This window comes from Lactuca virosa, chromosome 9 (genome assembly GCF_052849685.1).
Source record: "Lactuca virosa cultivar CGN04683 chromosome 9, Lactuca_virosa_CGN04683_v6, whole genome shotgun sequence".
NCBI lineage: Eukaryota > Viridiplantae > Streptophyta > Magnoliopsida > Asterales > Asteraceae > Lactuca > Lactuca virosa.
The window spans coordinates 47765511-47793497 of NC_136434.1; the positions used below are offsets into that span (position 1 = coordinate 47765511).

The 27987-nt window shown below is 43.4% G+C and overlaps 1 protein-coding gene across 1 annotated transcript; it reads right to left on the bottom strand.

Annotated features, from left to right (window-relative positions):
* Positions 1–22486: 22486 nt before the first annotated feature.
* LOC145139204 (uncharacterized) lies at positions 22487–27968 on the bottom strand. Its single transcript, XM_079073115.1, has 3 exons — positions 27432–27968; positions 26961–27314; positions 22487–22498 (listed from the first exon to the last, which is right to left on the bottom strand). The coding sequence occupies exons 1-3, from the start codon at positions 27966–27968 to the stop codon at positions 22487–22489; spliced, it is 903 nt and encodes a 300-aa protein (XP_078929241.1).
* Positions 27969–27987: the final 19 nt, after the last annotated feature.

Genomic DNA, 27987 nt, shown 5'->3' on the forward strand with positions numbered 1-27987 from the left:
TACACTAAATTCATTCAATGGAAATCAGTTTAGTGCTTGTTACTTGTTCAATTTCACAAAACAATTACGGATTTTGTAAAAGAGATAACTTGAATGACCTAACCCTAATTCAAATGGCCAATAAGAATCACAATTAGAATCAAACATTCGATTAAAGCAAAATCAAATTCACTAGATAGAAATTAAAAGCAAACATCAAGTCATATGGTTGAAATCACAACTAAGAAGTCAAGACATGAAGTTGGAGAAACTAGGGTTCTAGCCACACATGGCTAGAACAAGATCACAAGTTTAAAGGATGGAAATAATGTGCAATTACAACTTACAAATACCAGAAATAATGTTTTCAAATGATTACTGATCAAACCCTTGCAAAAACCTTCGAAATCCCCTCACAAAATGTGCTCTGATATGATGTGTCTATGTAAAAAAATGGCCCTCATCCCGTAATATGAAAGATAGGAAAAACTGTCAAAAGGCAGTTTTTGGGTCGAACACGGCCCGTGTCAAAATAGGCTAAACTGACACGGGTCGTGTTCAGCAGCCAACACGGCCCGTGTTGATTTGCACTAAACTGACACGACCCGTTTCAGCATGGTCAACAGCTTCTTCTTGGTCAAACACGCCCCGTTCCCACTTTTTAGTGTAAATTCAACACGCCCCGTGTATCTCTCTGACTCCAATTCCAAACTTGATTTTTCCAACTTTTCCGTTCTTCACCCGCTCATCCCGAAATCTTCACCAATGCTTCCCGGCACTTCCTAAAGCGCGTTCCAACCTCCGGTTTACCTAAAAAAGACATAAAAGTGTGCAAATAAGGTTGTTCTAGATACTAACATGAATATGATGAAATGCAAGAAAAAGGAAGAACAATTATGCTAAATAGATGTAAGAAAAGGGACTAAAAGGTGTGCAAAAAGGTGCACAAATTGCACCTAACAAATCTCCCCAAGCTTAAACCTTTCTTGTCCTCAAGAAAGAACAAGAACCGGACAAACAGGACGATTTCTAGATGGCAAAAAGAAACATAGAACAAATGGGGACAAAAAGATCCTAAAAGCTAAGAATGAATGTATGCAATGAAGACCATGAAAAAGAAACATATGTACAAAAGATACTTAATGAACAAAAATGAACCAAAGAAAAAATTTAATAACACAAGTAATCTATTTATTTATTTTTATAAATATGGACATATACGATCAGACTTTACATCAATGGGGTTCCAATCATTAATACCTAGGCGACCATCCTGCTACCTTCCACATATCACAGACTCCCAAAGTGAGGAAGACCACGAAACGGTGTAACCCAATAATCCAACCATAGTTTTATTTAAACTTCATACTTTAATTAGCTTTTGTGAGCGAAAATAGCACAGTTCGGGATCTCATGTCCTTAAGACTAGATGGTCAAGAATCGGAATCGACGCATCTTTAAGAACCCATCACGGCGAATCAGCTTTCGCTGAAACAGTGAGCCCACCCGAAGGGGCCCAGCTCCTATGCTTTCACTTTTTTGAGAGCCACAAGTATCATATCACACGGTTCTTCATTCGCCAGATTTGACTTTGAGATGGATTTTGATTTTGATTGAACTTGGATTAGTATCTTCATTTTGAGCTTTAAATTCTTCAATCAACTTTTGAATTTCTGAAAGTTTCTTCGATTAAGTGCTTGAAATTTTTGATTTGGGTACTGGATATGACAGTTGTACCCATTCTTCTTTCTTGACTGTGTGGATCTGATACTTAAGCTCTCTGTTACCACGAGGGTAACGCGTGTCAACAAATAGGTCCTTTGTTTTGTGGGTCCAGAGTTGTCGATAAAGATTCTTTTTAAACATTAAGAAGCAAATCATCCTAAAGCTGTTATTACCGCCTACAAAAACGTTTCAGTATGCCATTTTTTTATTATCTAAGGCTGGGGTCTCGAATTACGGTGTTTGGGTCCCCTAGTTATGATAGCTGATTCAACACTTCCGGTAACTATCCGGTCGCTTTGGATATTTTGTTTTGTTTTGTTTTTTTTTTCGTTTTCCCACTTCATGGAGCTATCGTATGTAAAGAGTGTCATCATCTCGTATAACTTTTTTTTTTAAGATACGATGCAAAAAGCTTTGAAACTAGAGCAAAGAGGAAAAATATTTTTGGGTTTTATATTTTAAAATGCAGGGTGCAAAAGATTTTTTTTTTTTGAAAATGCATGAATGAACCTAGTGTACAACTCTACCCCTCCCCAAGCTTAAAGATAAGCATCGTCCCCGATGCTCGAAGAGGGTGGAACAGCCTATTGCAGAGGAGGAGGAGGCGGGTGGAACCCGATTAGGTAAGAGTCCAAAATAGTCACAAGTGCACACAAATTGAATTTTTAAGCAAAATATGGATGATTAAAGATATGGAAAGAATTTACCGAATCGTTCTCGGAGCCTTGCAGATGGTGGTGAGAACCTCCTCTTCAACCTCCCCAAGCCTCCCTACATGAAGTATCAAGCCTAAAAGCACAAAACAAATTGTGAAACTTTCGGACCTAGGGGTTCTTGGAAGAGAGAAATTGTTTTGGGGTGAGTTATGGGTGAATATGGCGTTAAAAACTGATTTTTAGACTTAAAACACATTTGTTCTGCAGCACGAACACGTCCCGTGTTCTTTTAGTGTAAAATCACACGGCCCGTGTTGGGGGTTTAAAATTCTGAAAATGGATGAACACGACCCGTGTTCAGCATAAGGCAAAAATGAACACGGGTTGTGTACCCCTCTGTTTGCCAAAATTTTCTTTTCGATTGAACATGACCCGTGTTCGATTTAAGGAAGAAATGAACACGGGCCGTGTACGGCTCTGTTTGCCACTTCCCACTTTTTGAACCCAAAAATCCCCTCTCATTCAAACGAAATGTTTTTGTATCCCAATGTCCATTTGATGATTTAAAATCATGTTTAAATGCATTTGGAACATTAAAAATCAAATATTTCTAAGAAATGGAAATGTTTTTAAAGAAAAAGACAGAAATACTCCCGAGTTGCCTCCTGGTTAGTTGCCCTTGTTTTAAGTCGTTGACTCGACTTTGCCCCCGAATATGATTCGTTCTAAGTAGGTGGGCCTTTCCAACACATCAACCTTCTCGCCACCTCCTTCAAAGATACATTCACCCTTTCTTTGGCTTTCTTTTTTCGCATAAACCAAAAAGGACTTAAACCCATAATATCGGAGACTGACCACTTGATCCTTATTAAGCAGGGTTATCAACTCCTTCTCTTCCTTCTTTGATAGTTTATTTGAGTTGATGACCGGTTGAGTGATCTCCTTCTCGACATGCATTATCTTTAAAGGGTCTGGTGGAGTTTTTGCTCCCGAATCTTGTGCTTGTTCCACCGATGGAAGGAATTTGGCTTTAGTAGTGGGTGGCTTGGGTTTCATATCATCAATCCTCATATGCTTCGTGTCATCAATAAACTCCAAAATCTACAGCACCTCATTATTCATATCGAACTCCTTTGCAAGCTCTTTGGCTTTGTCCCTGTCTAGTTTTCGTTACAAAACTAACTCTAGAAATTCATTGTTAGACAAGTTTAAACTCTTTTTAGTTGAGGGCTGGATCAAATTCACAAGATTGACAGATTGAACATCGGAAGGAACCTTTTTTGCTTCATGAACATTGAAGTTGATAACTTCACCATCAAATTTCATACTTAAAGTTTCGTTGTAGACATCAATTTTTGTTTTAGAAGTTTTAAGAAAAGGTCTACCCAAAAGTATGGAACTTGAACTTGGAGAGTCATCATCTCCCATATCTAAGACATAAAAATCAGTTGGGGAAACAAATTCATCAACTTGCACTAGCACGTCCTCCAATACACCATTTGGATGTACCAAAGACCGGTCGGCAAGTTGGATGATCACACCGGTTTTGCTTAATGTTCCTACACCAATTGATTTAAAAATAGAATATGGTAGGACATTTATGGATGCACTGTAACATCCCAAAAATGCAACCCAAAAATTTTTGTTTGAAAACTTTACTAAACCATAATATCAAATATTAAAGGATAAAACCATGAATCATGTATCTCAAAATGTCATAATAAATTTATCAAATCGAAACTAGTGTCAAGATCATATCAAAATATCAGAGTCTAACTCCTAGGCTAAAACGGTGGTGTGTGCCATGCCATCATCCCGAGCCCTTCCCTTTGCTAGCTGAAGTACCTAAAACCAAAACTGAAACTGTAAGCACGAAGCTTAGTGAGCTCCCCCAAACTACCACATACCATACAATAACATATAAAGCACATACTGGGCCTCACCCACTGCATCGGACCGAAGTCTGAAACTGACTAGGTCCTTGCCCACTGCATCGGACCGAAGTCCGGAACTACTAGGGCCTTGCCCACTACATCGGACCGAAGTCCGGAACTGCATCGGACCGAAGTCCGGAACTGACTGAACATAGCATAACATAATCATAGCATATAATATGAACACATATACTACATACTGCATCGGACCATAGTCCGGAACACATAACACACACCATGGCTGTATCACAAAGACACCAAGCATGCTAAACTACTGCATCGGACTGAAGTCCGGAACTACTGCTAACTAGACGGGCTGGCATTGTGGCCGTAGACCCGTTCCTACTGGAAGAAAACTCACCTCGCAAGGCTGGCTGCTGAGATGCTGCTCGGGAACTGTCTGGCTGCTGTTCTGGTAACTCCTCGGCTACAATTCCCAAAAGACACTTAATTAGACACTGATAACTAATCTTAGGGAAAAATGACTATTTTACCCCTGGCCAAAGTCAACAATCCGTTGACCTGACTCGCCGAGTTGGGCCGCCAACTCGTCGAGTCCCTATCTTTCCTTCTACTCCCTTTCCCGATTCTACTCGCCGAGTTTAGAAAAGACTCGACGAGTTCTCCTTCTATAATAACATCAAGTCAACCTTTATCTGACTCGCCGAGTTGTATGAACAACTCGTTGAGTCCTCCTTCATCATATGAACACGTCGAGTATGTTCTTGTGGGAAGAAGATTGTCTTGGACTCGCCGAGTCAGGGCGTAGACTCGCCGAGTCCCTCTACACTCAGATCCATGTCTTAACTCACTGAGTCTTTACTCCACACACTAAACAGACTCGCTACTACTGAACAGGGAATCTAAGACTCGCGACCAGACTCACCGAGTCCGAAGAACGACTCGTCGAGTCCTTTGCATGCAGTTTCTATTCAGCCGATTCTAATCAGTTTCAGTGCATCTAATTCATAGATCTGGGTTTCTGGGACCATCTGAACACGTAAAGTTGCTAACTTTACGTGTATCTATGATGCAATGAAGCAATAACACTCAAACTTGGCTATAATGGGGGTTACTTGTCTAGAACAAGGCCATGGCTGCCAAAAGGTGGCCTTCTTGAGCTCCTGGAACTCAAGAGAGGCTAGATCCGAGATATGGCTTGATTACAAAGCTTCATCACTAGGGATTTGGGGTTTTTGAGCTCAAAACCATCAATTTGGGGACAAACTAGATCTAGCAATACAATAACCAAGATGAAAGCTTTATTACCAGAAAGGATGGCCAAAGAGGATTATAATTTGGATCTACTTCTTCTTCCTTGAGTTCTTCTACCTTCTCCTTCTTCTTCTTGCTCAACAATGCACCAAGATTCCTTCACAAGGGCAAAAATCACTCACACACACTTTAGGGAGGCTAGGGTTTCGGGAATAAGTCTCTGAGAGGTGAAGGAGGCTGGTTTGGGGCTATAATGGTGTTTCAATAGGGTACACTCCCTAAAATTAGGGCTTCATCCAGACTGGCGGACTCACCGAGTCTGGAATATGGACTCGTCGAGTCGCCACGCCTACTCCACTTGCCAACTCGCTACTACTCGACGAGTTAGGGCCATTGACTCGTCGAGTAGCTTCTAAAATAAAAAGAAAAATAATGTTTTAAATGCATACCAGGAACGGGGCGTTACATGCACCTAGATCGAGCATGACTCGAGGTACATAAAGAATCCCTAATTTGCATGGCATGGTAAAGACACCGTGATCATTGCACTTCAGGGGCATCCTCTTTTGCAGAACCGCGGATACATTTTCCCCAACTTTTACGATTTGGTTTCCTTTCAATTTCTTTTTAGATATACAAAGATCCTTAAGGAACCTTGCATATCTAGGTACCTGCTTGATGGCCTCGAGGAGTGGGATGTTAATGTGCTCTTTAATTTCCTCCCCAACCTTGATTGTTGTTCCATCTTTGGTCATTCCGTGGCTGCTCAAATCCCCTTTGGTTTGACCCGGAATATCCTCCCATGGCTTTTGCTTCTTCATAATCCTCATCTTGAAGTTGAGGGCACATGTCAGTTGGACGCCCCACTTGAGTACAAATACCGCAAGGGCGGGGTGTGGGCTGCACACCCTTGTCTTTAACCAACATCATTACAAATTTTGTAAGCTCGGACAATTGAGCTTCAATTTGAGGAGTTTTCACTTCCTTCACAGCTCGGGGTTCATCCGTGTACCATTCTTCATCATGGCTTGAATGCTTAGAATCTTCAGCCATGTTCTTGATTAACTTGCGGATTTCGGTTGGAGTCTTGTCGGGTAAAGATCCGCCACTTGAAGCATTAAGAAGCCTTCTTTCCATTGAAGGCATTCCTTCAATGAAATATTGGAGGATTTGGTACTCGGTGATTCCGTGCTTTGGACAATGGGCGCAAAGTTTCTTGAATCTCTCCTAATATGTGTGAAAAGCCTATCTCTTATGTTGCTTGATTCCAATGATTTCCCTTCGTAGGGCTGAAGCTTTCATCTCGGGAAAGTATTTATCCAAAAATAATCGTGCAAGATCTACCCAAGTAGTAACCGTCCTTGGTGGGAGGTCATAAAGTCAATCTTTTGTTGCATCTTGCACCGCAAAGGGGAATTCCCTAAGCTTGATTTGATCCTCCATGACATTGTGTGGTTTCATGCCCACACACACAACATGGAACTCAGTGAGGAACTTGTGAGGATCTTCATTTTCCAGGCCTCTAAAGGTTGGAAGTAAGTGGATGAGCCCGAATTTCAGTTCTAGGTTGGTGGCTGCCGGATATGTGATGCAAAGAGGTTGTTGAGTAACCTCTTGCCTCGACCATTGACGGAGAGTTTGTTCGGGTGGTGGGTTTGGATGTGGATTCCCTCCATGGTTATCTCCCATGGTGTGAGTAGTGGTTGAAGTTTCTGTGGGTGTAGTGTTTGGGATATTATAAGTAGGTGAAGATGGTGGAGTGGTATTTTTGGGTGAGGATGGTTGAGATGAGAGTGATAGGATTTCTGTTTCGGATGCGGACACACTTGAGAGGGGTATATCCTCCCAAATGTTGATTACTGGAGGGTTAGAAGATGAAGAAGTCCCGGAACCCGGTTGCCTCTTACGAAACTTGGCTTGCTTCCGTAACCTCTTTGCAGTCTTCTCTATTTCCGAGTCAATTGGCAATGGCGTACCTGTACGAAAAGATCTAGGCATAAACAATTAGTAACATCGTGTCCCCGGCAACGGCGCCAATTTGTTAGACGTGTCAGACCCAACAAATAAAGGGGTACGATATACTCCAAAATAACACTACTATATTGCACTAAAAGGTAGTACAAGGCAAGTAGGGTCGATCCACAGAGACACGAGACAATTGGTCTATACCTCTTTGCACAAGGTACTATGGTCACCAATAGTAAAGAGAGGGGGGTTTAGAATGCAATGATTAAACAAACAATTAAAAACATAAGTAATCAACTAAATGAGTGAATTAAATTCAGAATTTGTAAGGACTCCAACTCTATGTATGACAACTTAGCAATGCGATTCCAAGATAACATGATATTTGCTCAATTCTATCTAAGTTGGTACTTGAAAGTGTTAACAAGCTCTAACACTTCCCATTCACCACATTAATTAACCAAAACAAGCTCTTTGATTAACCCTAACCTTACTAACCTAATCTAAACAAGCTCTTAGAATTAGATTGAAAGATTGCATTAAACTTTATGTGAATGTTCCCAACACCCAATACTCCTCACAAGCTCGGGAGCGTAAGAGTGTGTGAATAAGATTTACACTAAATTCATTCAATGGAAATCAGTTTAGTGCTTGTTACTTGTTCAATTTCACAAAACAATTACGGATTTTGTAAAAGAGATAACTTGAATGACCTAACCCTAATTCAAATGGCCAATAAGAATCACAATTAGAATCAAACATTCGATTAAAGCAAAATCAAATTCACTAGATAGAAATTAAAAGCAAACATCAAGTCATATGGTTGAAATCACAACTAAGAAGTCAAGACATGAAGTTGGAGAAACTAGGGTTCTAGCCACACATGGCTAGAACAAGATCACAAGTTTAAAGGATGGAAATAATGTGCAATTACAACTTACAAATACCAGAAATAATGTTTTCAAATGATTACTGATCAAACCCTTGCAAAAACCTTCGAAATCCCCTCATAAAATGTGCTCTGATATGATGTGTCTATGTAAAAAAATGGCCCTCATCCCGTAATATGAAAGATAGGAAAAACTGTCAAAAGGCAGTTTTTGGGTCGAACACGGCCCGTGTCAAAATAGGCTAAACTGACACGGGTCGTGTTCAGCAGCCAACACGGCCCGTGTTGATTTGCACTAAACTGACACGACCCGTGTTCAGCATGGTCAACAGCTTCTTCTTGGTCAAACACGCCCCGTTCCCACTTTTCAGTGTAAATTCAACACGCCCCGTGTATCTCTCTGACTCCAATTCCAAACTTGATTTTTCCAACTTTTCCGTTCTTCACCCGCTCATCCCGAAATCTTCACCAATGCTTCCCGGCACTTCCTAAAGCGCGTTCCAACCTCCGGTTTACCTAAAAAAGACATAAAAGTGTGCAAATAAGGTTGTTCTAGATACTAACATGAATATGATGAAATGCAAGAAAAAGGAATAACAATTATGCTAAATAGATGTAAGAAAATGGACTAAAAGGTGTGCAAAAAGGTGCACAAATTGCACCTAACAAATCTCCCCAAGCTTAAACCTTTCTTGTCCTCAAGAAAGAACAAGAACCGGACAAACAGGACGATTTCTAGATGGCAAAAAGAAACATAGAACAAATGGGGACAAAAAGATCCTAAAAGCTAAGAATGAATGTATGCAATGAAGACCATGAAAAAGAAACATATGTACAAAAGATACTTAATGAACAAAAATGAACCAAAGAAAAAATTTAATAACACAAGTAATCTATTTATTTATTTTTATAAATATGGACATATACGATCAGACTTTACATCAATGGGGTTCCAATCATTAATACCTAGGCGACCATCCTGCTACCTTCCACATATCACAGACTCCCAAAGTGAGGAAGACCACGAAACGGTGTAACCCAATAATCCAACCATAGTTTTATTTAAACTTCATACTTTAATTAGCTTTTGTGAGCGAAAATAGCACAGTTCGGGATCTCATGTCCTTAAGACTAGATGATCAAGAATCGGAATCGACGCATCTTTAAGAACCCATCACGGCGAATCAGCTTTCGCTGAAACAGTGAGCCCACCCGAAGGGGCCCAGCTCCTATGCTTTCACTTTTTTGAGAGCCACAAGTATCATATCACACGGTTCTTCATTCGCCAGATTTGACTTTGAGATGGATTTTGATTTTGATTGAACTTGGATTAGTATCTTCATTTTGAGCTTTAAATTCTTCAATCAACTTTTGAATTTCTGAAAGTTTCTTCGATTAAGTGCTTGAAATTTTTGATTTGGGTACTGGATATGACAGTTGTACCCATTCTTCTTTCTTGACTGTGTGGATCTGATACTTAAGCTCTCTGTTACCACGAGGGTAACGCGTGTCAACAAATAGGTCCTTTGTTTTGTGGGTCCAGAGTTGTCGATAAAGATTCTTTTTAAACATTAAGAAGCAAATCATCCTAAAGCTGTTATTACCGCCCACAAAAACGTTTCAGTATGCCATTTTTTTATTATCTAAGGCTGGGGTCTCGAATTACGGTGTTTGGGTCCCCTAGTTATGATAGCTGATTCAACACTTCCGGTAACTATCCGGTCGCTTTGGATATTTTGTTTTGTTTTGTTTTTTTTTTCGTTTTCCCACTTCATGGAGCTATCGTATGTAAAGAGTGTCATCATCTCGTATAACTTTTTTTTTAAGATACGATGCAAAAAGCTTTGAAACAAGAGCAAAGAGGAAAAATATTTTTGGGTTTTATATTTTAAAATGCAGGGTGCAAAAGATTTTTTTTTTGAAAATGCATGAATGAACCTAGTGTACAACTCTACCCCTCCCCAAGCTTAAAGATAAGCATCGTCCCCGATGCTCGAAGAGGGTGGAACAGCCTATTGCAGAGGAGGAGGAGGCGGGTGGAACCCGATTAGGTAAGAGTCCAAAATAGTCACAAGTGCACACAAATTGAATTTTTAAGCAAAATATGGACGATTAAAGATATGGAAAGAATTTACCGAATCGTTCTCGGAGCCTTGCAGATGGTGGTGAAAACCTCCTCTTCAACCTCCCCAAGCCTCCCTACATGAAGTATCAAGCCTAAAAGCACAAAACAAATTGTGAAACTTTCGGACCTAGGGGTTCTTGGAAGAGAGAAATTGTTTTGGGGTGAGTTATGGGTGAATATGGCGTTAAAAACTGATTTTTAGACTTAAAACACATTTGTTCTGCAGCACGAACACGTCCCGTGTTCTTTTAGTGTAAAATCACACGGCCCGTGTTGGGGGTTTAAAATTCTGAAAATGGATGAACACGACCCGTGTTCAGTATAAGGCAAAAATGAACACGGGTTGTGTACCCCTCTGTTTGCCAAAATTTTCTTTTCGATTGAACACGACCCGTGTTCGATTTAAGGAAAAAATGAACACGGGCCGTGTACGGCTCTGTTTGCCACTTCCCACTTTTTGAACCCAAAAATCCCCTCTCATTCAAACGAAATGTTTTTGTATCCCGATGTCCATTTGATGATTTAAAATCATGTTTAAATGCATTTGGAACATTAAAAATCAAATATTTCAAAGAAATGGAAATGTTTTTAAAGAAAAAGACAGAAATACTCCCGAGTTGCCTCCTGGTTAGTTGCCCTTGTTTTAAGTCGTTGACTCGACTTTGCCCCCGAATATGATTCGTTCTAAGTAGGTGGGCCTTTCCAACACATCAACCTTCTCGCCACCTCCTTCAAAGATACATTCACCCTTTCTTTGGCTTTCTTTTTTCGCATAAACCAAAAAGGACTTAAACCCATAATATCGGAGACTGACCACTTGATCCTTCTTTGGTATTTATTAAGCAGGGTTATCAACTCCTTCTCTTCCTTCTTCGATAGTTTATTTGAGTTGATAACCGGTTGAGTGATCTCCTTCTCGACATGCATTATCTTTAAAGGGTCTGGTGGAGTTTTTGCTCCCGAATCTTGTGCTTGTTCCACCGATGGAAGGAATTTGGCTTTGGTAGTGGGTGGCTTGGGTTTCATATCATCAATCCTCATATGCTTCGTGTCATCAATAAACTCCAAAATCTACAGCACCTCATTATTCATATCGAACTCCTTTGCAAGCTCTTTGGCTTTGTCCCTGTCTAGTTTTCGTTACAAAACTAACTCTAGAAATTCATTGTTAGACAAGTTTAAACTCTTTTTAGTTGAGGGCTGGATCAAATTCACAAGATTGACAGATTGAACATCGGAAGGAACCTTTTTTGCTTCATGAACATTGAAGTTGATAACTTCACCATCAAATTTCATACTTAAAGTTTCGTTGTAGACATCAATTTTTGTTTTAGAAGTTTTAAGAAAAGGTCTACCCAAAAGTATGGAACTTGAACTTGGAGAGTCATCATCTCCCATATCTAAGACATAAAAATCAGTTGGGGAAACAAATTCATCAACTTGCACTAGCACGTCCTCCAATACACCATTTGGATGTACCAAAGACCGGTCGGCAAGTTGGATGATCACACCGGTTTTGCTCAATGTTCCTACACCAATTGATTTAAAAATAGAATATGGTAGGACATTTATGGATGCACTGTAACATCCCAAAAATGCAACCCAAAAATTTTTGTTTGAAAACTTTACTAAACCATAATATCAAATATTAAAGGATAAAACCATGAATCATGTATCTTAAAATGTCATAATAAATTTATCAAATCGAAACTAGTGTCAAGATCATATCAAAATATCAGAGTCTAACTCCTAGGCTAAAACGGTGGTGTGTGCCATGCCATCATCCCGAGCCCTTCCCTTTGCTAGCTGAAGTACCTGAAACCAAAACTGAAACTGTAAGCACGAAGCTTAGTGAGCTCCCCCAAACTACCACATACCATACAATAACATATAAAGCACATACTGGGCCTCACCCACTGCATCAGACCGAAGTCCGAAACTGACTAGGTCCTTGCCCACTGCATCGGACCGAAGTCCGGAACTACTAGGGCCTTGCCCACTACATCGGACCGAAGTCCGGAACTGCATCGGACCGAAGTCCAGAACTGACTGAACATAGCATAACATAATCATAGCATATAATATGAACACATATACTGCATACTGCATCGGACCATAGTCCGGAACACATAACACACACCATGGCTGTATCACAAAGACACCAAGCATACTAAACTACTGCATCGGACTGAAGTCCGGAACTACTGCTAACTAGACGGGCCGGCATTGTGGCCGTAGACCCGTTCCTACTGGAAGAAAACTCACCTCGCAAGGCTGGCTGCTGAGATGCTGCTCGGGAACTGTCTGGCTGCTGTTCTGGTAACTCCTCGGCTACACTTCCCAAAAGACACTTAATTAGACACTGATAACTAATCTTAGGGAAAAATGACTATTTTACCCCTGGCCAAAGTCAACAATCCGTTGACCTGACTCGCCGAGTTGGGCCGCCAACTCGTCGAGTCCCTATCTTTCCTTCTACTCCCTTTCCCGATTCTACTCGCCGAGTTTAGAAAAGACTCGACGAGTTCTCCTTCTATAATAACATCAAGTCAACCTTTATCTGACTCGCCGAGTTGTATGAACAACTCGTTGAGTCCTCCTTCATCATATGAACACGTCGAGTCTGTTCTTGTGGGAAGAAGATTGTCTTGGACTCGCCGAGTCAGGGCGTAGACTCGCCGAGTCCCTCTACACTCAGATCCATGTCTTAACTCACTGAGTCTTTACTCCACACACTAAACAGACTCGCTACTACTGAACAGGGAATCTAAGACTCGCGACCAGACTCGCCGAGTCCGAAGAACAACTCGTCGAGTCCTTTGCATGCAGTTTCTATTCAGCCGATTCTAATCAGTTTCAGTGCATCCAATTCATAGATCTGGGTTTCTGGGACCATCTGAACACGTAAAGTTGCTAACTTTATGTGTATCTATGATGCAATGAAGCAATAACACTCAAACTTGGCTATAATGGGGGTTACTTGTCTAGAACAAGGCAATGGCTGCCAAAAGGTGGCCTTCTTGAGCTCCTGGAACTCAAAAGAGGCTAGATCCAAGATATGGCTTGATTACAAAGCTTCGTCACTAGGGATTTGGGGTTTTTGAGCGCAAAACCATCAATTTGGGGACAAACTAGATCTAGCAATACAATAACCAAGATGAAAGCTTTATTACCAGAAAGGATGGCCAAAGAGGATTATAATTTGGATCTACTTCTTCTTCCTTGAGTTCTTCTACCTTCTCCTTCTTCTTCTTGCTCAACAATGCACCAAGATTCCTTCACAAGGGCAAAAATCACTCACACACACTTTAGGGAGGCTAGGGTTTCGGGAATAAGTCTCTGAGAGGTGAAGGAGGCAGGTTTGGGGCTATAATGGTGTTTAAATAGGGTACACTCCCTAAAATTAGGGCTTCATCCAGACTGGCGGACTCACCGAGTCTGGAATATGGACTCGTCGAGTCGCCACGCCTACTCCACTTGCCAACTCGCTACTACTCGACGAGTTAGGGCCACTGACTCGTCGAGTAGCTTCTAAAATAAAAAGAAAAATAATGTTTTAAATGCATACCAGGAACGGGGCGTTACATGCACCTAGATCGAGCATGACTCGAGGTACATAAAGAATCCCTAATTTGCATGGCATGGTAAAGACACCGTGATCATTGCACTTCGGGGGCATCCTCTTTAGCAGAACCGCGGATACATTTTCCCCAACTTTTACGATTTGGTTTCCTTTCAATTTCTTTTTAGATACACAAAGATCCTTAAGGAACCTTGCATATCTAGGTACCTGCTTGATGGCCTCGAGGAGTGGGATGTTAATGTGAACTTTTTGGAACATTTGCATAATCTCACTCTCCTCCCGTTCTTTCTTCGTGCTCTTTAATCGTTCGGGAAATGGAGCAGGTGTGGCTTTAGACTTAGTGACAAAGGGCTTCTTTTCGGTTGTTTTATTTTCCTTCTTCTCTTCTTTAGTTGCCTCTTCGACCATTATTTCTTCTTCTTCTTGATCAACCGACACTTTTGGACCATCGTAGCTCTTTCCACCTCTCAAAGTGATGGCACACACGTTGTGCCTTGGGTTCGTTTCTGTTTGGGCGGGAAACTTTCCTTGAGATTCTAGTTTGCTTACAGAATTAGCAAGCTGTGAAACTTGTTGCTCTAAGTTCTTTATACTTGCTTTTGTCTCTTGTTGGAAAGTTTGGGTGCTAGTGGCCAAACTCTTCACTATGTCCTCTAAGGACATACTTGATGAACCTGCTTGTTGAGGAGGGTGTTGTGGTTGCCTTGGCTGAAAGTTCTGTGGTGGAAAAGGTGGTCTTTGCTGGTATTGATGTGGTTGACTTGGTTGATAACTTCCCTGTTGATTTCCTCCCCAACCTTGATTGTTGTTCCATCTTTGGTCATTCCGTGGCTGCTCAAATCCCCTTTGGTTTGACCCGGAATATCCTCCCATGGCTTTTGCTTCTTCATAATCCTCATCTTGAAGTTGAGGGCACATGTCAGTTGGACGCCCCACTTGAGTACAAATACCGCAAGGGCGGGGTGTGGGCTGCACACCCTTGTCTTTAACCAACATCATTACAAATTTTGTAAGCTCGGACAATTGAGCTTCAATTTGAGGAGTTTTCACTTCTTTCACAGCTCGGGGTGCATCCGTGTACCATTCTTCATCATGGCTTGAATGCTTAGAATCTTCAGCCATGTTCTTGATTAACTTGCGGATTTCGGTTGGAGTCTTGTCGGGTAAAGATCCGTCACTTGAAGCATTAAGAAGCCTTCTTTCCATTGAAGTCATTCCTTCAATGAAATATTGGAGGATTTGGTACTCGGTGATTCCGTGCTTTGGACAATGGGCGCAAAGTTTCTTGAATCTCTCCTAATATGTGTGAAAAGCCTATCTCTTATGTTGCTTGATTCCAATGATTTCCCTTCGTAGGGCTGAAGCTTTCATCTCGGGAAAGTATTTATCCAAAAATAATCGTGCAAGATCTACCCAAGTAGTAACCGTCCCCGGTGGGAGGTCATAAAGCCAATCTTTTGTTGCATCTTGCATCGCAAAGGGGAATTCCCTAAGCTTGATTTGATCCTCCATGACATTGTGTGGTTTCATGCCCACACACACAACATGGAACTCAGTGAGGAACTTGTGAGGATCTTCATTTTCCAGGCCTATAAAGGTTGGAAGTAAGTGGATGAGCCCGAATTTCAGTTCTAGGTTGGTGGCTGCCGGATATGTGATGCAAAGAGGTTGTTGAGTAACCTCTTGCCTCGACCATTGACGGAGAGTTTGTTCGGGTGGTGGGTTTGGATGTGGATTCCCTCCATGGTTATCTCCCATGGTGTGAGTAGTGGTTGAAGTTTCTGTGGGTGTAGTGTTTGGGATATTATAAGTAGTTGAAGATGGTGGAGTGGTATTTTTGGGTGAGGATGGTTGAGATGAGAGTGATAGGATTTCTGTTTCGGATGCGGACACACTTGAGAGGGGTATATCCTCCCAAATGTTGATTACTGGAGGGTTAGAAGATGAAGAAGTCCCGGAACCCGGTTGCCTTTACGAAGCTTGGCTTGCTTCCGTAACCTCTTTGCAGTCTTCTCTATTTCCGAGTCAATTGGCAATGGCGTACCTGTACGAAAAGATCTAGGCATAAACAATTAGTAACATCGTGTCCCCGGCAATGGCGCCAATTTGTTAGACGTGTTAGACCCAACAAATAAAGGGGTACGATATACTCCAAAATAACACTACTATATTGCACTAAAAGGTAGTACAAGGCAAGTAGGGTCGATCCACAGAGATACGGGACAATTGGTCTATACCTCTTTGCACAAGGTACTATGGTCACCAATAGTAAAGAGAGGGGGAGTTTAGAATAGGGATGAGCAAAAGGACCGAACCGGCCGGAACCGGCCCGAACCGGACCCGACCCGGGAACCGGCTTCGGCCAAAATCAAGAACTGAACCGGCCCGGCGGTTCTACCGGTTCCCGGTTCCTACCGGTTCTTGTCGTGTCTTCAAATGTTGGAACCGGTCCTCGAAAAACAGCATCATACGGTTCCGGTTTTTGCCGGTTCTACCGGTTTCGGTTATATCGGTTCCGGTTCCTACCGGTTCCCGGTTCCAAAAATCCACAAAAATAACGTCCCGGTCCCGGCCCGACCGGTTCCATCGGGTTCCGGTTCCGGTGCCGGTTCCAGTTCCGGTACCGGTTCCGGCCGGTTCCCCGGTCCATATGCTCATCCCTAGTTTAGAATGCAATGATTAAACAAACAATTAAAAACATAAGTAATCAACTAAATGAGTGAATTAAATTCAGAATTTGTAAGGACTCCAACTCTATGTATGACAACTTAGCAATGCGATTCCAAGATAACATGATATTTGCTCAATTCTATCTAAGTTGGTACTTGAAAGTGTTAACAAGCTCTAACACTTCCCATTCACCACATTAATTAACCAAAACAAGCTCTTTGATTAACCCTAACCATACTAACCTAATCTAAACAAGCTCTTAGAATTAGATTGAAAGATTACATTAAACTTTATGTGAATGTTCCCAACAACACCCAATACTCCTCACAAGCTCGGGAGCGTAAGAGTGTATGAATAAGATTTATACACTCTGGTTTTAGTTTATAATTCTATTTATTATGTAGGATATTTATGGAGTCTAAATTGAAAGCATTTAACGAAAGCAATCATGCTCAGTCGTGGTCAACATCCATTTTTGAAGGGATCATATAGTAAGACCTTCACATTGTTGTTGTCGAATATATTATTATCTTAGATTGCAATCATATTCATATACATGATTGATTAAATTATTTGGTTAGAGAATAAAAATGATCGTGTTGTATCTATAATGAACATGAAGAAAAAAATGCCCTGCTTTGAAAGTAGGATGTTGTGTAAGAAAATGGATTGAAACCTAGGATGTTATAATAGAATTAGGATCTTTGGTTTTGGCTGCCTTTTGTTTTTTTGTGGCTGCCTGGTATATATCTATTCTTTAGAGAAAATTTAAACAACAAGTATTCTGCATAAATCGAAAGTCCATTTGCAAGGTAAATATCTGAACTCATTATAAATTTTGCATCATATTTGGGTATTAAGTCTGGATTTCTTTGTTTGAGGCATCTATTAGGATTTTTGACACAAAATGCCTACTACATTTCCCATTATGGAAGCTTGATGCACACATTTATAACAAATGCATTTCTCTAATGGCAAAATGGTTGTTTCAGACGATATATGTATTCTTTTTCTAGATTTATTTGGGATATTCTTGCTTTAGGTTAACTTCACTTGTGAATAATTAGTTGGTTGGTAAGGTGGTGGGGCAAAATGGAAGGAAATATCATATTCTGTAATGTAACACTTAATTAGACACTGATAACTAATCTTAGGGCAAAATGACTCTTTTACCCCTGGCCAAAGTCAACAATCCGTTGACCTGACTCGCCGCGTTGGGCCGCCAACTCGTCAAGTCCCTATCTTTCCTTCGACTCCCTTTCTCGATTCTACTCGCCTAGTTTAGCAAAGACTCGACAAGTTCTCCTTCTATAATAACATCAAGTCAACCTTTATCGGACTCGCCGAGTTGTATGAACAACTCGTTGAGTCCTCCTTCATCATATGAACACGTCCAGTCTATGACTCGCCGAGTTATATGAACAACTCGTCGAGTCAGTTCTTGTGGGAAGAAGATTGTCTTGGACTCGCCGAGTCAGGGCGTAGACTCGCCGAATCCCTCTACACTCAGATCCATGTCTTAACTCACTGAGTCTTTACTCCACTCACTAAACAGACTCGCTACTACTGAACAGGGAATCTAAGACTCGCGACCTGACTCGCCGAGTCCGAAGAACGAATCGTCGAGTCCTTTGCATGCAGTTTCTATTCAGCCGATTCTAATCAGTTTCAGTGCATCCAATTCATAGATCTGGGTTTCTGTGACCATCTGAACACGTAAAGTTGCTAACTTTACGTGTATCTATGATGCAATGAAGCAATGACACTCAAACTTGGCTATAATGGGGGTTACTTGTCTAGAACAAGGCCATGGCTGCCAAAAGGTGGCCTTCTTGAGCTCTTGGAACTCAAGAGAGGCTAGATCCAAGATATGGCTTGATTACAAAGCTTCATCACTAGGGATTTGGGGTTTTTTGAGCTCAAAACCATCAATTTGGGGACAAACTAGATCTAGCAATACAATAACCAAGATGAAAGCTTTATTACCAGAAAGGATGGCCAAAGAGGAGTATAATCTGGATCTACTTCTTCTTCCTTGAGTTCTTCTACCTTCTCCTTCTTCTTCTTGCTCAACAATGCACCAAGATTCCTTCACAAGGGCAAAAATCACTCACACACACTTTAGGGAGGCTAGGGTTTCGGGAATAAGTCTCTGAGAGGTGAAGGAGGCAGGTTTGGGGCTATAATGGTGTTTAAATAGGGTACACTCCCTAAAATTAGGGCTTCATCCAGACTGGCGGACTCGCCGAGTCCGGAATATGGACTCGTCGAGTCGCCACGCCTACTCCACGTGCCAACTCGCTGCTACTCGACGAGTTAGGGCCACTGACTCGTCGAGTAGCTTCTAAAATAAAAAGAAAAATAATGTTTTAAATGCATACCAGGAACGGGGTGTTACAACTTTCCCCCACTTATCTTATACTTCGTCCTCGAAGTCTGCTGCTACTGAATCTAAAAATAACTCCGGATAATGCTCCCTCATCTCCTCCTCGGTCTCCCATGTCCATTCTGAACCCTTCCGGTGCTGCCACTGCACCTTTACTAGCTGAACCACCTTGTTCCTCAAGGTCTTCGTCTTCCGATCCAAGATCGCAACTGGTCTCTCGATGTAATTCAGGCTGCTGTCAACCTGAATATCCTCCAACGGTACAACTGCTGACTCATCCATCAAACACTTCCGTAACTGAGACACATGGAAAATGTTGTGGATCTGGCTAAGCTCTGCTGGAAGATCTAACCGATAAGCAACCCGACCCACCCGGGTCAAAACCCTAAAGGGACCAATGAATCTGGGGCCCAGCTTGCCCCTCTTCCGGAACCTGATGACACCCTTCCAGGGTGACACCTTCAGGAGGACCATATCGCCTACCTGAAACTCCAAATCAGAACGCCTCCTATCGGCGTAACTCTTTTGCCGACTCTGAGCAGTCTGGAGCCGGCTACGGACCTGCTGTATCAACTCTGTGGTCTTAAGCACCACCTCAGTGCTCCCCATGACTCTCTGACTGACCTCGCCCCAACAGATTGGGGTCTTACACTTCCTCCCGTAGAGCATCTCAAAGGGAGGCCGGTCTATACTGGAGTGTTAACTGTTGTTATACGAAAATTCCGCTAATGGAAGGTACGTATCCCAACTGCCACCAAAATCTAGGACACATACCCGAAGCATGTCCTCGAGAGTCTAAATCGTCCTCTCGCTCTGCCCGTCCGTCTGAGGGTGGAAAGCGGTGCTGAAAAGGAGACGAGTCCCCATCTCGTCATGGAACCGCTTCCAAAACCTGGAAGTAAACCGGACGTATCGATCTGATACTACTGAAACAAGCACTCCATGACGTGCCATAACCTCTCGCACATAAATATCGGCTAATTTCTCGGCCGATATGATCTCCTGGATCGGTACGAAATGCGCGCTCTTGGTCAACCGATCCACTATGACCCAAATCGAATCAACTCCACGTGCAGTCTTGGGAAGCTTAGTAACAAAATCCATAGTGATATCCTCCCATTTCCACACGGGAATGTCTAATGGCTGCATCTTGCCGTGGGGTCTCTGGTGCTCTGCCTTGACCTTCCTGCAGTTCAGGCATCTCTCCACGTACCAAGCTACGTCCCGCTTCATGCAGGGCCACCAATAATCGGGTCGAAGATCTCTGTACATCTTCTTCGCCCCCGAGTGGATGGAGTACCGAGACTTATGGGCCTCATCCATCAACACCTGCCGTACTTCTCCCCAGTACGGCACCCAAACTTTCCCATGAAGGGTCAACAATCCTCGACTGTCATAATCGAAAGAAGCTACTCGGACCACGATCCTCTCGCACTTCCGTCTTTCCTCTTTTAGGCCCTCAACCTGTGCCTCTCTAATCTGCTCCAATAATGGAGTAATCACTGTCATCCTCAGACATATATCTCTGATCGGGGTCGTCATCGCCTTGCGGCTCAGGGCGTCGGCCACTACGTTGGCCTTGCCCGGATGATAAAGGATCTCACAATCATAGTCCTTAACCACATCTAACCACCGACGCTGCCTCATGTTTAGATTCGGCTGATCCATAAAGTACCTCAGACTCTTGTGATCCGTGTAAATGGCACAACGGACCCCATAGAGGTAATGCCTCCAAATCTTGAGGGCGAACACCACTTCCCCCAGCTCTAAATTGTGCGTCAGATAGTTAGCCTCGTGAGGCTTCAACTGTCTAGAGGCATACGTTATCACATGCCCTCGCTGCATCAACACTGCTCCCATACCTGTGATCGAAGCATCACAGTAGACTACGAAGTCATCCACTCCCTCTGGCAGGGTAAGAATCGGTGCCTCGCACAATCTCTGCCTAAGGGTCTCAAATGTTGCCTGCTGCTCAGGCCCCCAGCGAAATGCCACCGACTTCCTGGTCAGTCGAGTGAGCGGAACTGCTATCTTGGAGAAATCCTGCATGAATCTCCTGTAGTACCCTGCCAAACCTAGGAAGCTCCGAATCTCAGATGGAGACCTCGGGACCTCCCACTGCATCACGGCCTCTATCTTGGTCGGATCTACTAGTCTACCCTTCTGGTTGACGAGGTGTCCAAGGAACTGCACCTCGCGCAGCCAGAACTCACACTTGGAGAACTTTGCGAAAAATTTCTCCTTCCTCAGTGTCTCTAGCACCTCCCTCAGGTGTTCCTCGTGCTACTCCTGAGTCTTGGAATAGAACAAGATGTTGTCAATGAACACTATCACATACCGATCTAACATCCGTCTGCATACGCGGTTCATGAGATCCATGAACGCGGCTGGTGCGTTGGTGAGCCCAAATGGCATCACCACGAACTCATAATGACCATAGCGGGTCCTAAAAGCGGTCTTCTGCACGTCCTCACCTCTGACCCGCATCTGATGATAACCGGAGCGCAAATCAATCTTGGAGAACCAAGATGCTCCCTGGAGCTGATCAAACAAGTCATCTATCCTCGGAAGTGGGTAACGGTTCTCCACCGTCACCTTGTTCAACTCCCGGTAATCTATACACATACGGTGTGACCCGTCCTTCTTCTTCACAAACAGGATCGGGGCTCCCCATGGTGAACTGCTCGGTCTGATAAACCCCTTGTCTAGCAGCTCCTGCAGCTGCGTAGACAACTCCTGCATCTCGGGAGGAGCCAATCGGTATGGTGCCTTGGCTATTGGAGCCGCACCAGGAACCAGGTCAATCCTGAACTCAACCTGTCTCTCAGGAGGTATCCCAGGCAAATCCTCTGGAAATACATCCGGGTACTCGCGTACTACCGGTACATCGTCAACTGTCGCCTTACCCTTCTCCCGGGCATCTAAAACATAGGTGACGTACCCCGCGCAACCTTGCTGAAAGTAGCGCCTCGCTCTCGCTGCTGAACACAGAATCAGTCCGCGTTGCGGCCTCTCGCCTTGAATCACTAACTCTCCCCCACTAGGAGTGTGAACCCTCACTAACTGCAGTTCACAATCAAACACTGCCCCATTGGGGCTCAACCAATCCATACACACTACGACCTTATTCCCTCGCAGGGGAACAGGAACCATATCTACTGAAAACTGCTCATCAAATAACCGCAGCGAACACCCCCTATGTACCCTCGCGACCCTGACGGTCCTGTCATCAGCTATCTAAACCTCAAGTGGACGGTCCAGCTCCCCCGGAGCTCTGCTAAACCGCTTGCTAAGCGCAAGCGAGACAAACGATCGGGTGGCCCCCGAATCAAACAATATTGTAGCTCAAATGTCTTTCACTAAGAACGACCCTGAATACAAACACATAACCATGAGAAATAATCAATATTAAATACAGAGATAAGAGGAAAATACATACCTGTCACCACATCAGGAGTCGCCTGCGCCTCCTCTGCTGTCATCTGGAAAGCTCTACTCTTCGCCACTGGCGCCTCAGCCCGACCCTGACGGCCGTCTGTAATCCTCAAAGTAGCAGGGGCAGGTGCTGCCACCTTCCCTGCTGCTGCTAAACTCGGGCACTGGGACTTTTTATGTCCCCTCTGAATGCAATGGAAGCAAATCAGATCAGCTGCAGTGGTGGTGGTGGTGGCTGTACAATCTCTACTCATGTTCCCGGTCCGACCGCACTTGTAGCAGCCGGAGATCCCTGCCTTGCACGCCCCATCGTGCAATCTCCCACACTTGCCACACCTATTGTGGCTCTGCTCTCTTCTGGATCTGTGATCCGATACCTTGGGATTTTTTCCCGAATTCCCTGTGCCAGATGCCGCCTTTGGCTTCCTCTTCTTCTCCATCTCCAAATCTATCTCTCTCTCACGAGCCCTCGCAATCATGTCATCCAGCGTTTTACAGCTGGACCGGCTCACAAACTGTCTGATATCACTCCTCAACATCTCATGATAACGAGCCTTCTTCGTCTCCTCATCAGCCGCATACTGAGGAACGAGAAGAGCCCTCTCCCTGAACTTGGCGGTAATCTCCGCCACAGTCTCAGTAGTTTGAGTAAGATCCTGAAACTCCCTCGCTAACTGCTGCACCTCGATAACCGGTGCAAACTCGGCTCTGAACCTGGTAGTGAAATCGATCCAGGTCATCGCATCGAGAGCTGTGTCATCTCCCAAGACATGTCCGATCTCCTCCCACCAATCTCGTGCCCTGTCCTTCAGGAGACAGGATGCTAGTCTGACCTTGTCCCCCTCGGGACATCTGCTGGTGCGGAATGCATTGGCGACATCCGCCAACCACCTGGTACTCGCAATGGGATCTCGCGCCCCATGGTAGTCAGGAGCTCCACATGCTCTGAACTCCCTGAAAGTGAGGGTGCGCGACCCCATCATGGCCGCCACCTCATCACGGAATATGCTCAACTTCTCGTCCATCAGCTCCAAAATACCCTCCTTGATCGAACCGAAGATCACAGGCGTCTGCTCGAGTATGATGCGAGTAACCTCTGAGGAGAGAAACTCCCTAGTCTGTTCATCCAAATGCTTGGCCCCCGAGCCTGATCCCGATCCCTCACCGGCACCTGAACTGCCGACTGCTGGTCTAGGGCGTAAAACCACCATTCTGAAAACACATAATGACAATGTCAGGAATACAGATATATCTCGAGGGATCGCTACTACTACAAGTTTCCTGGTCTCATCTCAGCCTTCCTTGATTCGAGTACGGGTCCTCTGCTTTCAGTAGTATGGGCCCATACTACCTTCCACATCTATCCGTACTTTCCTCAAGAACTGCCTTGACTCCACCAAGTCCCTTTTACTACCACTGCTCTCTGCTACATTCATCCTAGGCTTGCCCTAGGGTAATCACCAACCCACTCTCCACTATCAGTTGCACAAGAAGTCCCGGCTACCCCCCCTAACTAGTTCGTGAATACTATTACATATCACTAAGACTAGATAATTATTCGAATGAGAGATCCTACCCTACAACGGTTGGACTCAAACAAGAGTTGCGCAATAGAGCTAGACCTAACCTTCTGAAATTATTTAGTCCTCACCATATGTAACGTAACATATTTATTTACTAGTTAGTGAAAGATAACTAAGACTCCTAAAAGCACAAATCAAGCAACATTCGAGCATCGAGTACTCATAATCAAGCATATACTACTCTGGCTATCATACTGACAATTATATACTAGCATGCAGTTTTCATAGAGCTGAAACACATATAACAGGCACATAAGGCATCCTTCCTAGGTCCTTAGTCCTAATCTAGCATGTTGTTCTAATAAAGCTGATAATTATAACCTAGCATAAACTTGTATGGATAATTTGGGAGTACTTACTTGAGCTCGGCTGATTGCATGCACCACACCCTTTTCTCTTTTCAAAATTCTTTTCGCTTTTTCTAAAACTCTTTTCTCTATACTTTTTCTAAAATTGTTTTCTTTTTCTCAAAATCCTTTGTAAACATGGTTTTTCTCTTGAAAACTTTATACCACTCCCTTAGTTTGAGTTCAGACACACCCGAAAGTGTGCCCGAATCCCTCAAACCAAGGCTCTGATACCAAATTGTAACATCCCAAAAATGCAACCCAAAAATTTTTGTTTGAAAACTTTACTAAACCATAATATCAAATATTAAAGGATAAAACCATGAATCATGTATCTCAAAATGTCATAATAAATTTATCAAATCGAAACTAGTGTCAAGATCATATCAAAATATCAGAGTCTAACTCCCAGGCTAAAACTGTGGTGTGTGCCATGCCATCATCCCGAGCCCTTCCCTTTGCTAGCTGAAGTACCTGAAACCAAAACTGAAACTGTAAGCACGAAGCTTAGTGAGCTCCCCCAAACTACCACATACCATACAATAACATATAAAGCACATACTGGGCCTCACCCACTGCATCGGACCGAAGTCCGGAACTAACTAGGGCCTTGCCCACTGCATCAGACCGAAGTCCGGAACTACTAGGGCCTTGCCCAGTGCATCGGACCGAAGTCCGGAACTAACTAGGGCCTTGCCCACTACATCGGACCGAAGTCCGGAACTGACTGAACATAGCATAACATAATCATAGCATATAATATGAACACATATACTGCATACTGCATCGGACCATAGTCCGGAACACATAACACACACCATGGCTGTATCACAAAGACACCAAGCATACTAAACTACTGCATCGGACTGAAGTCCGGAACTACTGCTAACTAGACGGGCCGGCATTGTGGCCGTAGACCCGTTCCTACTGGAAGAAAACTCACCTCGCAAGGCTGGCTGCTGAGATGCTGCTCGGGAACTGTCTGGCTGCTGTTCTGGTAACTCCTCGGCTATAATTCCCAAAAGACACTTAATTAGACACTGATAACTAATCTTAGGGAAAAATGACTATTTTACCCCTGGCCAAAGTCAACAATCCGTTGACCTGACTCGCCGAGTTGGGCCGCCAACTCGTCGAGTCCCTATCTTTCCTTCTACTCCCTTTCCCGATTCTACTCGCCGAGTTTAGAAAAGACTCGACGAGTTCTCCTTCTATAATAACATCAAGTCAACCTTTATCTGACTCGTCGAGTTGTATGAACAACTCGTTGAGTCCTCCTTCATTATATGAACACGTCGAGTCTGTTCTTGTGGGAAGAAGATTGTCTTGGACTCGCCGAGTCAGGGCGTAGACTCGCCGAGTCCCTCTACACTCAGATCCATGTCTTAACTCACTGAGTCTTTACTCCACACACTAAACAGACTCGCTACTACTGAACAGGGAATCTAAGACTCGCGACCAGACTCGCCGAGTCCGAAGAACGACTCGTCGAGTCCTTTGCATGCAGTTTCTATTCAGCCGATTCTAATCAGTTTCAGTGCATCCAATTCATAGATCTGGGTTTCTGGGACCATCTGAACACGTAAAGTTGCTAACTTTACGTGTATCTATGATGCAATGAAGCAATAACACTCAAACTTGGCTATAATGGGGGTTACTTGTCTAGAACAAGGCAATGGCTGCCAAAAGGTGGCCTTCTTGAGCTCCTGGAACTCAAAAGAGGCTAGATCCGAGATATGGCTTGATTACAAAGCTTCGTCACTAGGGATTTGGGGTTTTTGAGCTCAAAACCATCAATTTGGGGACAAACTAGATCTACCAATACAATAACCAAGATGAAAGCTTTATTACCAGAAAGGATGGCCAAAGAGGATTATAATTTGGATCTACTTCTTCTTCCTTGAGTTCTTCTAACTTCTCCTTCTTCTTCTTGCTCAACAATGCACCAAGATTCCTTCACAAGGGCAAAAATCACTCACACACACTTTAGGGAGGCTAGGGTTTCGGGAATAAGTCTCTGAGAGGTGAAGGAGGCTGGTTTGGGGCTATAATGGTGTTTAAATAGGGTACACTCCCTAAAATTAGGGCTTCATCCAGACTGGCGGACTCACCGAGTCTGGAATATGGACTCGTCGAGTCGCCACGCCTACTCCACTTGCCAACTCGCTACTACTCGACGAGTTAGGGCCACTGACTCGTCGAGTAGCTTCTAAAATAAAAAGAAAAATAATGTTTTAAATGCATACCAGGAACGGGGCGTTACATGCACCTAGATCGAGCATGACTCGAGGTACATAAAGAATCCCTAATTTGCATGGCATGGTAAAGACACCGTGATCATTGCACTTCGGGGGCATCCTCTTTTGCAGAACCGCGGATACATTTTCCCCAACTTTTACGATTTGGTTTCCTTTCAATTTCTTTTTAGATACACAAAGATCCTTAAGGAACCTTGCATATCTAGGTACCTGCTTGATGGTCTCGAGGAGTGGGATGTTAATGTGAACTTTTTGGAACATTTGCATAATCTCACTCTCCTCCCGTTCTTTCTTCGTGCTCTTTAATCGTTCGGGAAATGGAGCAGGTGTGGCTTTAGACTTAGTGACAAAGGGCTTCTTTTCGGTTGTTTTATTTTCCTTCTTCTCTTCTTTAGTTGCCTCTTCGACCATTATTTCTTCTTCTTCTTGATCAACCGACACTTTTGGACCATCGTAGCTCTTTCCACCTCTCAAAGTGATGGCACACACGTTGTGCCTTGGGTTCGTTTCTGTTTGGGCGGGAAACTTTCCTTGAGATTCTAGTTTGCTTACAGAATTAGCAAGCTGTGAAACTTGTTGCTCTAAGTTCTTTATACTTGCTTTTGTCTCTTGTTGGAAAGTTTGGGTGCTAGTGGCCAAACTCTTCACTGTGTCCTCTAAGGACATACTTGATGAACCTGCTTGTTGAGGAGGGTGTTGTGGCTGCCTTGGCTGAAAGTTCTGTGGTGGAAAAGGTGGTCTTTGCTGGTATTGATGTGGTTGACTTGGTTGATAACTTCCCTGTTGATTTCCTCCCCAACCTTGATTGTTGTTCCATCTTTGGTCATTCTGTGGCTGCTCAAATCCCCTTTGGTTTGACCCGGAATATCCTCCCATGGCTTTTGCTTCTTCATAATCCTCATCTTGAAGTTGAGGGCACATGTCAGTTGGACGCCCCACTTGAGTACAAATACCGCAAGGGCGGGGTGTGGGCTGCACACCCTTGTCTTTAACCAACATCATTACAAATTTTGTAAGCTCGGACAATTGAGCTTCAATTTGAGGAGTTTTCACTTCCTTCACAGCTCGGGGTTCATCCGTGTACCATTCTTCATCATGGCTTGAATGCTTAGAATCTTCAGCCATGTTCTTGATTAACTTGCGGATTTCGGTTGGAGTCTTGTCGGGTAAAGATCCGCCACTTGAAGCATTAAGAAGCCTTCTTTCCATTGAAGGCATTCCTTCAATGAAATATTGG